The sequence below is a fragment of the Ophidiomyces ophidiicola genome (assembly GCF_022830035.1).
Source record: "Ophidiomyces ophidiicola strain CBS 122913 chromosome Unknown scaffold_1, whole genome shotgun sequence".
Classification (NCBI taxonomy): domain Eukaryota; kingdom Fungi; phylum Ascomycota; class Eurotiomycetes; order Onygenales; family Onygenaceae; genus Ophidiomyces; species Ophidiomyces ophidiicola.
In genome coordinates, this window is record NW_026054641.1 from 1,685,822 (window position 1) to 1,700,699 (window position 14,878).

At 50.8% G+C, this 14,878-nt stretch overlaps 7 protein-coding genes across 7 annotated transcripts; 3 read left to right on the forward strand and 4 right to left on the reverse strand.

Annotated features, from left to right (window-relative positions):
• Window positions 1-1,123: 1,123 nt before the first annotated feature.
• LOZ57_000570 (uncharacterized protein) lies at window positions 1,124-3,157 on the reverse strand (the record flags this gene model as incomplete). Its single annotated transcript, XM_049249669.1, has 1 exon — window positions 1,124-3,157. The coding sequence occupies one exon, from the start codon at window positions 3,155-3,157 to the stop codon at window positions 1,124-1,126; it is 2,034 nt and encodes a 677-aa protein (XP_049111863.1).
• Window positions 3,158-4,295: 1,138 nt separating this feature from the next.
• Window positions 4,296-5,894, forward strand: CPY1 (carboxypeptidase C; the record flags this gene model as incomplete). The annotated part of the gene is made up of 2 exons (XM_049249670.1): window positions 4,296-4,686; window positions 4,744-5,894. The coding sequence occupies 2 exons, from the start codon at window positions 4,296-4,298 to the stop codon at window positions 5,892-5,894; spliced, it is 1,542 nt and encodes a 513-aa protein (XP_049111864.1).
• Window positions 5,895-6,946: 1,052 nt separating this feature from the next.
• PRT1 (Translation initiation factor 3 subunit b) lies at window positions 6,947-9,334 on the reverse strand (the record flags this gene model as incomplete). The annotated part of the gene is made up of 4 exons (XM_049249671.1): window positions 6,947-7,363; window positions 7,422-8,961; window positions 9,022-9,214; window positions 9,265-9,334. The coding sequence occupies 4 exons, from the start codon at window positions 9,332-9,334 to the stop codon at window positions 6,947-6,949; spliced, it is 2,220 nt and encodes a 739-aa protein (XP_049111865.1).
• Window positions 9,335-10,021: 687 nt separating this feature from the next.
• On the forward strand, window positions 10,022-11,082 carry LOZ57_000573 (uncharacterized protein; the record flags this gene model as incomplete). The annotated part of the gene is made up of 5 exons (XM_049249672.1): window positions 10,022-10,028; window positions 10,099-10,235; window positions 10,295-10,744; window positions 10,794-10,844; window positions 10,897-11,082. The coding sequence occupies 5 exons, from the start codon at window positions 10,022-10,024 to the stop codon at window positions 11,080-11,082; spliced, it is 831 nt and encodes a 276-aa protein (XP_049111866.1).
• A 773-nt stretch (window positions 11,083-11,855) lies between these two features.
• LOZ57_000574 (uncharacterized protein) lies at window positions 11,856-12,759 on the reverse strand (the record flags this gene model as incomplete). The annotated part of the gene is made up of 4 exons (XM_049249673.1): window positions 11,856-12,058; window positions 12,138-12,228; window positions 12,296-12,615; window positions 12,672-12,759. 4 exons carry the CDS (start codon window positions 12,757-12,759, stop codon window positions 11,856-11,858), a joined length of 702 nt encoding a protein of 233 aa, XP_049111867.1.
• A 344-nt stretch (window positions 12,760-13,103) lies between these two features.
• On the reverse strand, window positions 13,104-13,830 carry LOZ57_000575 (uncharacterized protein; the record flags this gene model as incomplete). The annotated part of the gene is made up of 3 exons (XM_049249674.1): window positions 13,104-13,231; window positions 13,285-13,566; window positions 13,626-13,830. 3 exons carry the CDS (start codon window positions 13,828-13,830, stop codon window positions 13,104-13,106), a joined length of 615 nt encoding a protein of 204 aa, XP_049111868.1.
• A 145-nt stretch (window positions 13,831-13,975) lies between these two features.
• On the forward strand, window positions 13,976-14,649 carry LOZ57_000576 (uncharacterized protein; the record flags this gene model as incomplete). The annotated part of the gene is made up of 4 exons (XM_049249675.1): window positions 13,976-14,156; window positions 14,212-14,310; window positions 14,380-14,466; window positions 14,546-14,649. 4 exons carry the CDS (start codon window positions 13,976-13,978, stop codon window positions 14,647-14,649), a joined length of 471 nt encoding a protein of 156 aa, XP_049111869.1.
• Between the last annotated feature and the right edge of the window lie 229 nt (window positions 14,650-14,878).

The window sequence follows — 14,878 nt, forward strand, 5'->3', positions numbered from 1 at the left end:
AATCTAGCTTTTAATTAAGAAGCATTCATCACATTTCTAGCATATAAAGTCTTTAGATGTTTTTTTGCAGTAGCTTCTACATCACTCAATTCACTTATTGTAAGAATTCTCAGAGACAGATCTACACAGTCTCTTATTGTTTTCTATAGCTCTTGCATCACTAAGACTCTCTTCTATTAAGTTTTATATCAATCTCTTTGCATATTTCTTGCATGTTTCATATCTGCAGAAGTTGCAGTTTCTTCAGTTTTCTCAGAAGAAAGAAAATTCTCTATAACAGATTCTCAAAGTTTGAAATGCATTTCTTTTGTCAGATCAATATACAGTCACAATCAGTGAAGATTTACTAAATGCTTAATGTCTTTGATTCATTCTTTTCAATCATCAGAACTATTCAGCATAACAACTATTCTAGACAATTCATTTATTTTTAATTAATTATTGAAGTGAGATATTGACTCTAGATTATGATTTTTCATAGACTTAGATTAATAAAAATTATATAGATGCATTAGATCTCTGCAAACTCTGTAATTAAGATTTAAGCTTAAATAGAGAATTCAATGTATGATCTCAAGATACTTAATAGTGATCTCTATTTATATGAGTAATAAGAGTAAAATAAAGTATCTTGAACATATCTTTAGATAATAATCAAATTCTTGAAAGAGTCTGGACTCATAACTATCAGATAACATAGAAGCACATGATGATTATGTAACTGAGCATTTATAATATTGCATCTGATCTTGCTTCTAATAAATGAGACACAGATACTTATAGATGAACATGCTATAATCAAGACTATGAGAAAAACATATGAAAAACCCCTAGCAAACCTTCACCAGCCCAATAGACAAAGATAATGAAATTGGTACTGTGGTTGAGAAGAGGAGGTGGCAAACCTACGGTTCTCTGGTTCCTCCTTCAAAGACCTGGTCACCTGACAAGTCACCTGACTCCTGCTCAACAGGAGGCCTGGCACTCCGCACTCCAAGACCTCACCAGCTCCAGAGATACCCAGCCATACATATCATGCCCCAAAACAGATACTGAATTCTATGGTCTAAGAAATGCTAAAGCCATTCTAACAGCTACTCTATCCTTCCCCATCCTACCTGCCTCAGTGCGCCATCAGATCGACCGTGTTGAACAGTCGGTTGCCCGTATCTGTGCTGCCTTTGCCAGTGAACTTGTTGTCAGAAAGGCGCAGTGCAACAATACTAAAATGCTTGTCTGCGCCCAAAGCCTTGGTGAGGCTGCCCTCTGCAGACACCGCGCTTGCCTGGACGACACCGGCAACCACGACTAGGCGAATAGTGAGGTGCACCGCGCGGATGTGTTGAGCGAACTCCAGGATAGATCGGCCGCTGTTCACCACTGAATCGACTAAAATAACAGTATTCTTCCCTCGCAGATGATCGCTGCTTATATCTGTTGGGTCATGGGCATGGAGAAACATCGCCAGCGGGAACGCATCATGGACGCCCAAAGCCATCGGCTCGCCACCTCGCATGAGTGGCACAATCAGCGTGTCTTTCTCGTGCAGCAACCGATGCCCATTCGTTTGATTCCCTTGAACGTGGCGGATGGGAAACTCCTCGAGGCCGATGAGGTCGGCAACAAGGTCCGTTGCCAGGAATCGCCCTGCTCGCCGGTGGGCGCCCCTTAGCATCGGGCCTGCATTGGCTGCATCTCGCATTGGCGTCATAAGTAACTTTGCCGTACTTTTGTCCGTTGCATGCAGGACCTGAAGACCAGAAGCCTTATCGTAGTGGCGAAATATTGAATTTATCACCTCACTGTCAGTTAGGCTGATTAAAGGGAGCCTAACGAGATCCAGCCGCGGACACACGGTGCTAGGCAGCAGGAGTTGACGTGCCTGAAGGCCTTCGGCGTCAATGGCATGCATTAGAGTTGATTCCATAGACCTGCTCCGGTTACATTTGTCTCCAACAACAACTACTGCTTGGTCAGCCTTGTGCAGCATGCTCAAGTCCATTGGGGAGTCTCCAAACGCCCAAACGTGCAGCCGGTAGACATTTCGCAGCCGGTCAATCAGTGCACCTTTAACGGTGGGTGTGACGACAAATCCGTCGGTAAGGCGTCCGCCGCCAATTACGCTCACCGACCTGGATAGTCCTGCTCTCTCCAAGACGATTTCCCAAACACGTCGCAGCCCGCATGTAACCACCACTGCGCCAGCATGCTTATTATCTGCCAGCCTGTTTAATAGGTCTTTGAATTCAGGATATATCCTGATTGCTGACGCGGCTTCCTGGCAGATAGTTTCAAACGACTGATCATCGGTAGCTTCTTCATAGAGAAGTGTAGCTTGCTGAAATGCAGTGTAAGAGTAGCCGAGCGGGCTTGAAAATAGCAGTTTTAACGGGCATTCTTCACCACTTTTCCTGTGAGCACTAGAAGTCTGCCAAAACAGAGTACTAGCGTCTTCGGCAGCCAATGTCTTGTCTGCGTCTAGGACCAGCATCGTCCCCAACCCGTGCCTAGTACCCATGATGTCATCCAGCTTCTTTTCAGCACAGGAAAGGTTATACTTCTCATTATACCGCTGGAAGTTGTTCAAAAGTGTGGCAACACTGTCGATAGCCACTTGGTGTGCAGACAATAGCATGAACAGGATGCCATGGATCCGGCAGGAATAGCGCAACTGGCTCTTTTCGGCCTGCTGCCATTGTTCTAGATGCAAGACGGATACATTTGGCCGGCTTCTTTCAGCGTCTTGCGAGCGTCTTTGAGCAACAACATTCGCGGGGACATCGAGATACAATATATGGGTGAAGGTATCAAGATCGCGGCTGGTGCAGACGACGGTACCCGTCGAACTGTTCTCTGACCAGAACATGAAGTGGCCAGCGACTACTCCAACTTTCCCAGCATCCGCACATTTCTTCTTGATGCTATCAATAGCACGTTCTCGCCAGCATGCTTTGTCTTCTTCTCCTAGCTTGACGAACGCATCGAGGCCACCAGGAACGATGTCAGCGATCACCTTAGACCCCTCAAAGAACGCGAAAACATCTTGCCCAAGTGCCAGTTCAAGCCGTTTCAGCAGGTATGATTTCCCCGAGCCGGGGACCCCATAGAGACCAACAACAATCGGTTTGCCAGGGCGGGTGCCGGCAACAGCAGCCATTGCTTCCCGTCGCTTTGAGGATAAACGGAATGTAACTGAATCTCGACCCCACCAGTAATATATGTTATGTAGTTATCAGGTAGGAATGCGGTGTATCCATGCCAAACTTTGTGGATGTATACAGCGCCCGCTAATGGAGGGCATATGTGAGGCTTTATAGCAGGTCATTCCTGTGCAGGACCTGCCATTATTATCGCCCGATTGCCTGATCAAACACGAAACGCTTTTCTCGCGTCGAGCGTGGTGATGTATGGAGCAGCTTCTGCTTGCTGACAGGCAAACCAGCGATCGTTGCTTGTCAAACCGTCAAACCCAGCCGTCGTGTGGCTGTTTGCCAAAACAACCACACCCAGCAGGCTCTCTCTCAAGCTTTCAGCCAACCTAGCCATGTGTCGTCTCTATTTCCAGCCCAAAAGCTTGTCTGCACCCCCATGTCTGGATCAAGCCGGCTGCGACGATGCCAGCACGAACGAGGCACGCAACGCTCGGGTGGCTGCTGGCTACAACGTGGGGTCACGGAGCACAGTATGGACGGAGTATCATTATTGATTACGGAGTAAGTCCTGCTGATAGTCGTGCAGCACCGTTGCCGCAGTCGCCTTCGGCCCATCAGAGCGTTTCAGCTTCCCTGCTGATCACGTTTCCCATGGCTCGCCAGATGACCGCCGATGCAACCTGCCAGGATGGCCCATCCTTCACGCCGGCTCCTTTGCGGCGAAGGCCCGACATTTTCCAACTTCCGGGCCTCTCATCTCGCAATTGATTTCCCATGGCTCCCAAGGTCCATGTTTGCCAATACGACGGACTCCGCATAATATATTGCTTCTATAGACAGGCGGCGAGGATTATCCCCAAGATACCCCCGGCTCCACTGTGATATGCTTCTATCAAAGGGCACCAACCCAAAATATGGAGCCACATTACTGCAATTAATCTGCTCTTCCGGCTATGCACGGTACGACCTACGTTCCGCGCCGTCGATCGTCTTGATGAGCGCCCTGCTCGCCGCCTCGCTTACGGGCATGAGAAATGGTATATTACCCTCATTTCCCATGATGGATTGGATTGAAGTTCGGCACACCCAAGATCCTTTCCTCACCTTCAATCTTCTTTCCTATACCCTTCATCGAGGCCAGCTATGAAGGGCTTCCTATCTTCGCTCCTGTTGGGAGTGGCTGCCACGCAAGTTGCTGCCGCTCCAGCCGATGATGTGTGGTCTGCCGACATGCTCGATGAAGCCGGCAAGGCACACTGGGCGGATATCAAGGCGGCGCTCCCAGACGCCAAAATGGCGGACTTCTTCGTCAAACCCCAAGAACATTTCCGCCGCCCCGATAGCGAGTGGAACCACATTGTGCGCGGATCTGAGATGGACGCTGCTTTCGCTGGCAGAAACGGCGCTGAGAATCTCAATGACTATTCGCTCCGTGTGAAAGTTGTTGACCCCAAAAAGCTTGGTGTTGACCCAAATGTCAAACAATACAGTGGTTATCTAGATGATAATGGCAGTGGAAAACATTTGTTCTTCTGTACGTATACCAATTGTCCTTTATCTTGAGTAGTTACTAACGCTGGGCCGGAATAAGGGTTTTTTGAATCTCGAAACGACCCGAAGAATGACCCTGTTGTGATTTGGCTCAACGGTGGCCCTGGATGCTCCTCCATGACCGGCCTCTTTATGGAACTTGGACCCTCGCGCGTGGACAAAAATATTAAGCTCGTATACAACCCACACGCCTGGAACAGCAACGCCTCCGTCATCTTCCTTGATCAACCAGTCAACACTGGTTTCTCGTACAGCACTTCTTCTGTTAGTAACACTGCTGCTGCCTCGAAGGACGTTTATGCCTTCCTGAAGATGTTCTTCCAGCAATTCCCCGAGTACTCCAAGCTGCCCTTCCACATTGCTGGCGAATCCTATGCTGGCCACTACATCCCACAGTTCGGTGCAGATATCCTTGCTCAGGGTGGCATCAACCTCAAGAGTCTTCTCATTGGCAACGGCCTTACAGACGCCAAAACTCAATACGCTGGTTATCAGCCCATGGGCTGCGGTCAAGGAGGTTACAAGGCTGTCCTTAGCCAGAGCACCTGTAACCAGATGCAACAGGCTCTCCCTGGATGCCAACGCGCTGTTCAGGCTTGCTACGACAAGCAGGACACCAGCAGCTGCGTCAACTCAGCCAACACCTGCAACGGGGCCTTCCTCAGTCCATACCCTCGGGGCCGAAATATTTATGATGTCCGTAGCCCTTGCGAAGACCAGGCCAATCTCTGCTACTCTATTGTAGGCTGGATCAGCCGCTGGCTCAACCAGAAGGATGTTCTTGAGGGTATCGGTGCCGAAGTCCGCTCCTTCAGGTCCTGCAATACTGCTGTCAACAGAGCTTTCTTTAACAATGGCGATTGGTCTCTCCCATTCCACCGCAAGATCCCTGGTATCCTGGAGAAAATCCCTGTCCTTGTCTACGCTGGTGATGCAGACTATATTTGCAACTGGGTCGGAAACAAGATGTGGGTCGATGCTCTGGATTGGCCTGGCAAGGCCGAGTTCTCTCGAAAGCCCTTGACCGAGGTGAAACTTCCAAGCACCTCCAAGGCTTACGGCCAGTTGAAGACACACCAGAACTTTGCTTTCTTGAAGATCTTCCAGGCCGGCCACTTGGTTCCATACGATCAACCCGAGGCATCCCTGGAGTTCTTCAACAAATGGCTCGCTGGAAACCTGAAGGAGTAGAGGAAGGCTAGAGCCATTGTTTCTCTACACTTTTTTTAACAAGTTCTCTGTACATATGTATCCCCGGCACATATAGCCTGAATATATTTTATTTGACATGCTTTCACGGGATTTGCTTGAATGATAGCTTGATAGAAGGAAGAGCTCAGACCCCGAAATCCTTTTAGACGTGGCGTCCTGTGCCTTGTGCTGCGCAAGGATGCACATTAATTAATTATGGCCGCCCGTATGTCCGAGCTCCTCTGACCCCCGACATCCAATTATCATGGAATTGGGTCGAACCAGCGCTATTGGCCAGGATGAGTACTGTTTTGCTTTCAAAATGCTACCTGAAACCAGATTCTTCCTTCATTGATTGTCCAAGGCCCGGTGCGGATGCTTGATAAAGAAGTGATATATAAGCCCATGGCTGATGAAATCCTCCAGTTTCCAGCTATATCTGGTTGCATTCTCAGCATGAACATGCAACTGACTAACTTCTCGGCTTAAAAATGTAATATAAAAAGAGGAATACTGCCCTATAGAAGCACAGAAGTATGGATATTTTTAATCGTTGATTTGGAACCCCCCTAAACGTAATGGCACGATCCCTCGTAAACGTGGTTGCTCTGTTTATATCAGCTGTCTCACTGGTAATAGCGATTCCCGCGCCGGACAGCTGGTACTCCCTTAAGGCTCTTCAAATTTACGACAGGTTTCGGCTCCTTATCGACCGAAGGCCAAAGCAGTGGAGACAGGGAAGGCCCTACATATGTTTTGGCAACAAATAAAATGGTTGGAGTTATGCCAAGTCTTTGATGTGTTCCGAGGGCGTTTATGCAGCAGTGGCCGTCCGAATACACGCATATATTGACTGGATTACTCAGAACGCTGGGCACTAAGGGGTGTAGGTGGTGGAATTCGGACAATGGAAGTCTATTATGACATAAAGTCTGAAGAAGTAGCTTCAATTTTCTCTTGCTGATCATCAGTTTATGACATTTCACATTAGCTCTTGGTCTGATAGAAATAACAACAGCGAATAGTCACAGAAAGCCGCTTTTGCACAATTATCATGCCACAATCTCTTCTGACTCCTCAATGATCTCCTCGACAATCTCTTCAACCACGGTGTCATCTTCTGCCCCAGGAGCGGGCTTAGCAGCTGGCTCCTCCTCCACCTCAGGCAGGCCCAAGGCTTCACGTTCTTCTTCGACAATTTCTTTCTCTTTCTGAAGCCAGGCGGTCCATTCACTAAGCAGTCTCTTCCGCATTTCCACAATAGCGGTGTTTGCGATATCAACGGCATACTTGTCTTCTTCGTCAAATTCACGAGAGTATTCGCGGAGGTTTCGGCGGACTTTCTTTTGCTCTTCCTTGGAGAGAAGAGTTGCTGGGCGGGGGCGCCACAATAGCTGCTTAAACTTTTCAATGGAGTGTTCAGCGAGCGTGTTTCCGGAAAATGTGTGAACATGGAACCCGTTTTCAAGCTATGTATTTTATTTTATTAGTTCAAATACTTCAAAAAAAGTTTTAGCTGATACTTACCGAATGAGTCCACGCGCTCGCACTGGAAACTACATATCGGCCGGTAGGGTCCCAGTCAACATCAGTCACGCCAAAATGCTCCGCAGATTTCATAAGCTGCAGGTTCGCACTCAGATCCTTTTCACTTTCTGGTTTCTCGCCTTCGAAGTCGAGATCCCAGAAGTCGAGGTCGAAATTTTGTTGCGAATGTACAGTGGCAACAACAACAAAGCGGCCTTTTGGAGACCAGTAAATGCCATTGCTGGTCTTTTTCTCAATTGTTCGCACAAGTTTGAAGTTTCCTATGGCGCCGCCCTTCGTCTTCTCTGGGGCAAAGAAGGAAACTGCAGTTTTAGGAGCCACGGCAGCACCTGCGGGGGCTTCACCAGTGGTAATGAGCACAAATCGATCGCCCTTAGGTTCCCACGCAAAATTGATAACAGTATCTTTCAGTGAATCAACGACTTCGACTGGAACACCCTTTTCGCGAACACGAAAGATTTCGAGATTTGTAGCCAATGACTTCTTAGATTTTGAGTGTCGATCGACCTTAACACAGACGTATGCCCCTGAGGACTGCCAGTGCAATTTTACATCTGAAACGTTGAACAGGTTTCTTGTTCGGACGATCTCTTTGGACGGCACACTCATTAAACCGACTTTCGCGGGGTTGTTTCCATCTTCAGGGGTCCAAAATGAGAGCAACTGCTCGTAATGTTTGATGCCATCTCGCTGGACCGTAGCCGGGGACCACTCGAAGTCTCTCACGCCTTCAATTTTGACGGATGTCTTATCCAAAAGGTTCATACGAGGTAGCTCATAGATAGAAATCGACTGTCCAGGAAGCATTCGAGCGACAAACTTCTCATCAGGCGACCATTTAAAGGCTGGCCATTGTACCTTTTTCTTAGCCTGTGCGGCATCACCTTCGCTGCTGGGTGCGACGGGAAGATCATGAGAAACGAACGAACGCAAAGGTTTTCCAGTAGCTATGTCCCAAATAATTATATTTTTCCCTTCTTCTTCGTATGAGAGTGCTCCAGGAGGGCCATCTAGCGCGATGGGACGGCTGGACCAAGTGGTCATGTAGCTTTCGCCAGGGGAAAATTCCATCAAGGAGACAAAGGGGTGTGGAAATTGTTTCTGTTTACTGAACTGAGGGCCTCCCCAGAGCTGTACACCTTGGGGATGCACCGAAGAAAGATATGTTCCTTGAGGGGACCATTGTACAAACAGCTGAGTCCAATGATCGCGATCGACGACGTTCTCCGGTGGGTTATTCTTCATGTTCCAGAAAACGCCAACCTTGTCACCGCGGTACATGGCAAACTGGTCGCGCGCACCGTGGTCACCTAACCAGGATCGCAAGTGCTCTTTCTCCTGGAATGGCTCGATTTTGGGTGGGTTGTACTCCTCTTCAATGCGGCCCTCTCGTCCATATCGGTCAATGTCGGTCAATTTGTTGACAGCCAGCGTGTGTTTTTTATCTAACGGTGTGCCATGCAGGTGTTTTGTGGCAGCGATCGCTTGTTCGGGTGTATCATATTCAACAAAGGCAAAGCTAAAGACGAGTAAGCAAAAAGAGTAGCATTAAAAGAAAAACTAAGGAGGGCAGCAGTACCCTTCAGACATGCCCTTCTCATTAAGGGGCATAAAGATGGAATCTTCCCGTGTTCTGCCAACGGTGTTTAATTTTTTCAACAAAAACTTGATCAGTCGTGATTTGTTGTCCTCAGGTACGATGGGGAGCCCGTCGATGACGACGAATGCATCGAGGCCCTCTTCTAGACGGACTTCATATTGCGCTTTGAGATCTATACCAGAATTAGCGAGGGAGCGGCAAGGCGGGCTGCTGGCGACAGACCGGAAAAATCGATTTCAACCTCCTCCTCATGGAGGTCCTGTTCGGACAGGGTGTCGAAGCTGGGCGCCATGCTGGCGACGCGATGGCAGGTAGAAGACGCGGAGGGAATAGTCACCGCAAAGGGACCGTCGTGCCGTATGCTGTCGTCGTCGCCTTCTCGCTATCTCTGCTCTTGCGGTCCCAAAACGAAAATCCCGTGCAGCCCTGTTTCGGGCGCAGTTAGGGCTTAGGGCTGCCGCCAAGGAATCAGCTGACTCAGCAGGTCACCTGCGCGGCTGTTCAGCGCCGCCAAGCCTGCGCGCGCAACGACGAGCAACCGAGATCGAACGGCGAGACCGCGCTGCGATGCTCCTCTGCTGCGCTGCTGCTGCCGCTGCTGTTGCTGGCGACGACCCGGCTACCACTGCAATTGATCTCTTTCTCCGCCATCTTTCAGAATAGATGGTACCTTTCTTTGACCTCCTTTCACTGAGAGTGTCTTGCTCCTTGCCCTTGCTAAAGCAGCCAGCCGCATCTTCCTGCCCAAGCGCCTGTCCCCTTCTATACCCGCTGCGTACCATTCACCTTACAACAGGCTCCACGCCTGATTTTCTTCCTATCAACGGCTGCCAGTTTGTGCTCTCAAACTTCTCGTCGTTAGAAAAGCGATTCTGGCCCCTTTAGAAATCATATAGATAGTCAGCCGCCCGCGGCACTAGACGGGAGCTTCCCTAGACATTCCCTGTCCACAAGACCCCTAACTTTCTTGACTTCCAAGATGGCGTGTAAGCTTATATCTCTCTCTTTCGCTTCCAAGATGTCTGCCTTGGACCCAAAACTGACCCTACTTCTTAGTGTCACAAGATGTCAAGCAATCTTACGTCAAGATTATTGACCAGATTCTTGCCACCAGTGACATCAATACCGTTTCAGAGAAGAGAATCCGAAGAGGCCTCCAAGATGCTACCGGCCATGATCTTGTACCCCATAAGGTGCCACAACCCCACCCGCGCCTCCCTATAAGTTCTCATCGTTAACTCCGAATTGCTAGGCTGAAATTAAGCATTTAATTATGGAGCGATTTGATGTCTTCGCCGCTGAGGCGGATGCACACTCTGCTGTACCTCCTGGCCCCCCAACTACGAATGGCCACACGCCAAACGGAACGGGAGCCCTTCCTTATCAAGGCCCGTCAGCGAATTCACCAAACAAAAGCGTGGAAGCAGAAGGTGGCCCCGATGTCACTGAAACGCCACCTCCAGCTAAGAAACGCAAGTCTGAATTGATCGACGCTGATGCAGCATTCGCGGCTAGGTTACAAGCAGAGGAAAATTCACGCGCAAGGCCGGTGAGGGCCGCCAGAAAAGCCGCCCCCATCAAGAAAAAGAAGCCGGTGAATAAATCGAAGACTTCCAAAAGAGTCAAAGCCTCCGATGACTCCGAAGTTGATGTTTCGGGAACGGAAACTAAGAAAGAAGTGAATAGAACTGGGGGGTTTCATGTGAGTCGTTGCGACTCCTATCCCCTACCTATTTACTCATCTGATCTAGAAACCAATGAACCTGTCGCCCCCTCTTTCTGCGCTCTTGGGTGAAGTGGCGGTAAGTCTACCAAGTAAATTGCCATACATTTCCCCCACCTAATTGATGATAGCTGTCTCGGCCTCAAGCCGTGAAAAAGATATGGCAATATATCCATGCCCATGAGCTTCAGGACCCGGCAGACCGCCGCCAAATTATGTGTGACGATCTCATGCGTGCGGTCTTCAAACAAGACCGCGTGCACATGTTCACAATGACCAAGATTCTCAACCAAAACCTTTACAACCCCGACGAGTGAGATTCTGTTCCTGCATGTTGCCATCTACTGGTATCTGAGCTGCCTTCGCCGTGTCATGCAAACGGAAAAAAATTGCGTTTCGAGCAACGTTTAAATTTTCGGGGGTTGTGGTAAAATCTTTTGGATATCTTTGCCTTCGGGCCTTCGTTTCCAAGCCGCGGTGCGTCCGCCATCTGAGATGCCCTGTGCATCCAAAGCTGCACCTATTTTTGGTCTCTCGTGTATCATTTAAGTACCATTTTGCGAATGTCAATCGCAGTGGCTCTCTTGGATGCATGAGCTATGGTAAGTCCATCTGGCGTTTTGATAAATTTTGGTTATTTTTGTTATTTGCTTTGCATAGCGCCTTAGTTCTGTTGTTGCACTGCCTCATTTTGAGCCGAAGGAGTTGGAGGGATTGATTAGGGTACTACACTCATCCATGGTAATGGGCTGTGCAGGTTGTGTAATTTGCGTCGTTTTGGTTAGGATTCTTTTTTTTGCGACACAGTGATATTGGCGATGCTCCGGCATTTATTTTGGTACTTGCCATTTAGCGCTTGTCTTCACTTGCTCTTGATGTAACCCAGGCATGAACCAGGTAGTTTTTATCAGACGCCTGGTGGTCGGCTCGGAAAATATATAACATTGGAATATGGCCTAGGATGCGAACTCGTAAAGACAGACCTACAGGGGGCAAATTGATGCATGAATAGGTAGTTTAGGCGTCGTTATGAAGAGTTAAGAAACGACTACTCCGTGGGAGCATTGCCTATTGTACGTAGATACAGTGTCTAGAGGTGCCATTTGATCCATGTGGCAGCCTGGGTGAAAGCCTGCTCTCTGGCGAATGTGACCGGCCTGCTGTCCAGGTCGCCGCGAACCGCAAAACCATGCTCCACGCCGCTGAAGAGGTTGATCTGGTAGGGCAGCCCGGTCTTCTGAAGAATTTCCTCGGACTCGTGTCGTTTCTCCGATGGGAAAATGGTGTCGTTTTCTATACGGCCGAGGTTAGTGGGGATCGCCCAAGCAAACTAGGGAATACGTGCCCGCGGCGGAGATGGATAGAGGTCCACCGATGCCGGCAAGTTCCTCGGGATCGACGAAGGATGGATGCGCAGTGTAGCCGACGTCGATCTGGCCTTCCTTTAGGAAGCGGCAAACGTACTACATGGACGCCGGCTGTATATTAGAAGCTAAAGCTCCAGGTACTCTAACGGGGGTGGGAGCTCACCTTGCCACCAAAACAGTAGCCAACGGCGGCGATCTTCTTGATACCCTTCTTCTCACGAAGATATTTGATGGCGGACGCGATGATAGGGTCAACCACGTCCGTGGAATAGCCCTTGATCCAATCCATCAGGCCTTCAAAGCCGGCATTGAGCTTCCACGGCTTGCCGGCGAAGAGATCCGGGATGATGGTCAGGTAGCCGTTAGCGGCAAAGGCGTCGGCCAGGAGCTGGCTGTTGTTGTATATGCCCATGATATCGGTGATGTAGAGGATGGCCTGGTCGGGCTTCACATCGCCCTTGGGAAGGGCGAAATACACCTGAGCTGCCGAGAGTCAGTTTGCGGGGCATGATAAGCGACCGACGATGGGAGTTGCGTACTGCCATCGATGTCCTGGATCTGTCCTGTAGGCTTGCCCTCATGCTTGAAGCCTTGGGCACAGCATGGGCCGGGTTGATGGGAGGCCATTGTGAGTTGATGTTGCGGCAATAATTGTTTGTCCAGCAGCGAACAAGCCCCCTGGCCGCAGCCAGTATATATACCTCAACGGCGGGAGGGGCTGTTCAGCCAGGGTTCCGGCTTTTCCGACGCGTCAGCCAAACAAGAGGCCGCCCTTCGACTGGTCTGGCTAGGCAGCTAGCATAGAAATACACACATATGGGCCGCGGCCGGCCAGCATTCTGTACTACAGGAGGAGCTCTTATGTTTCCCATCGACTGTCGCCCACGTCGCCGCGTCTGAACCGGAAGCTCGACGCTCGTCCGCACACAAAGGGAGCAACACGGCTTTGCAGCGCCCGCGGCTGGCCCGGGCTAGTGTTCCATCCAGTCTTCCGCGTCGTCGTCAAAAGCCTCATCGTAGGCGTTCTTCTCCATCCACTCGCCAGCCGGCGTCACAACGCCACACTCGGCATAGAACGCCGTCAAATGGGCATTCAGCGCTACAGGCAGGGTCAGTTGAGAGGCCGCGATCCAGCTGGGCGTTGGTATCTACCGCTCAAGGACACCGGCTGCGCGGGCTGTAGGGAGAACCGGGCGCTTCGCTCGCGGACGAGGGCCAGAGACGGTGGAATCGGCGTACCTATACGGGTGGAACGTGAGTCTTTGTTTGGTCCCTTTGTTTCCCAGCTCGCAAACTTGCCTTTTGGTATGGTCAGGTAGCATAGAGCGGCCGACAGGCCGCTGGCCTGTGCACGCTCTATGTACTCGTCGAAGGCCGTCCGGGTCAGCTCCTGCATGTAGAAGGTATTGGGCATGAAGACGGCGCCGGGCGATGCTGGACGACAGTTAGCATGAGCAACAACGCCACACGCGGCAGCTGGAGGCAGCGCGTACTTCTAGTCCTCGTCCCGGGTTGCACCAGGCCATCGTGCGAGACGAGCACGGCGTCCAGCGGCAGGTCGGCTGGCGAGCGCAGTTGTTCGTCGTAGAGACGCGACTCGCGGCGGTGCTGCAGGCGGTGCAGCGTTGCTGGGAAGCTCCGCGGCGAGGCCGCAGTCGAGAGCTGGCGGCGTGTCGCTGCGAACAGGGCGCGATGCATCTCGTCGCGGTGGAGTGGTTGGTTGTGGGTGAGGCCGCACGTCGAAGAAGGATCGCATCCTCGCGATGCTCTCGCAACACCAGGCTCCCAACACCAGTTAGTTACATAGTTAACTACTCAACTACGCCGCACCTCCTACGCCAGCATGCGCGTGCGATTCATCCAGGCCTTCGCCACGGTGCCGCGAGAGCTGTTCCGCCTCAACAACGGACCGGCGGTGCGCCTGCGGGCTCGACCAGGCCCGACGCGACCGCAGGGGGTGTTCGACCTGTTGACGCACAACGGCATGGTGCTGCCCAAGGCATTGTCGCCGGAGACATACCAGCGTAAGCGAGAGAGAACAAGCTTCTTATGTGATGCCACTGACGAGAATCGCCACAGCACCCAACGAAGCGTCGCTGCGTCCCAACACACCGCGGCAGCGCGAGCTGGTCGACGATGCCTGGGGAGACGCCGCGTGCGTCTACGCCATTCCTGCCGGTATTAAACTACCTAAGCTACTGATATGAAGATTTCTTGAAGGTGCAAGCTGACTGTGACGGCGCGCAGGGACTCGGCTGCCTGACGATCTGATCCTCGTCCATGAGTTCCGCACGCACTACTCGCTGCAGGCGAAGCGGAAGATGACCGTCGAAGGTATGTAAACTAGTCGACCATGGAGACAACCAGCCAGCGTTGCGCTACTACTCCGGTGCTAATAACCAATGTGGAGCAGAGCTAAACGACACGATCACCCGCTTCCTGCAGTCCGACGCCCGCTGCCTGACGAAGCAGCAGTGGCTGCGGGAATATCCACAACCAACCGAGGACGAGGTGTGAGGTGATAATGACCAGTGATATGGCTGTGGGATGGCAGTCTGTGTTACCTGTACTCCGTATGTATACTAGGAAATCAAGCATCTCTGCTCTACGCTAGGCCTTCGGCTTCCTTCTAGCCCAGAAAGCCAATTTTAAGTTAAGTCAACCCTGCAGTTCGCTTTGATGCTGGCAATGTTCCTCCGACTTTTGTCAGCATGCCGGACACTTTCAACTTGCAAGCGCCGTCGTC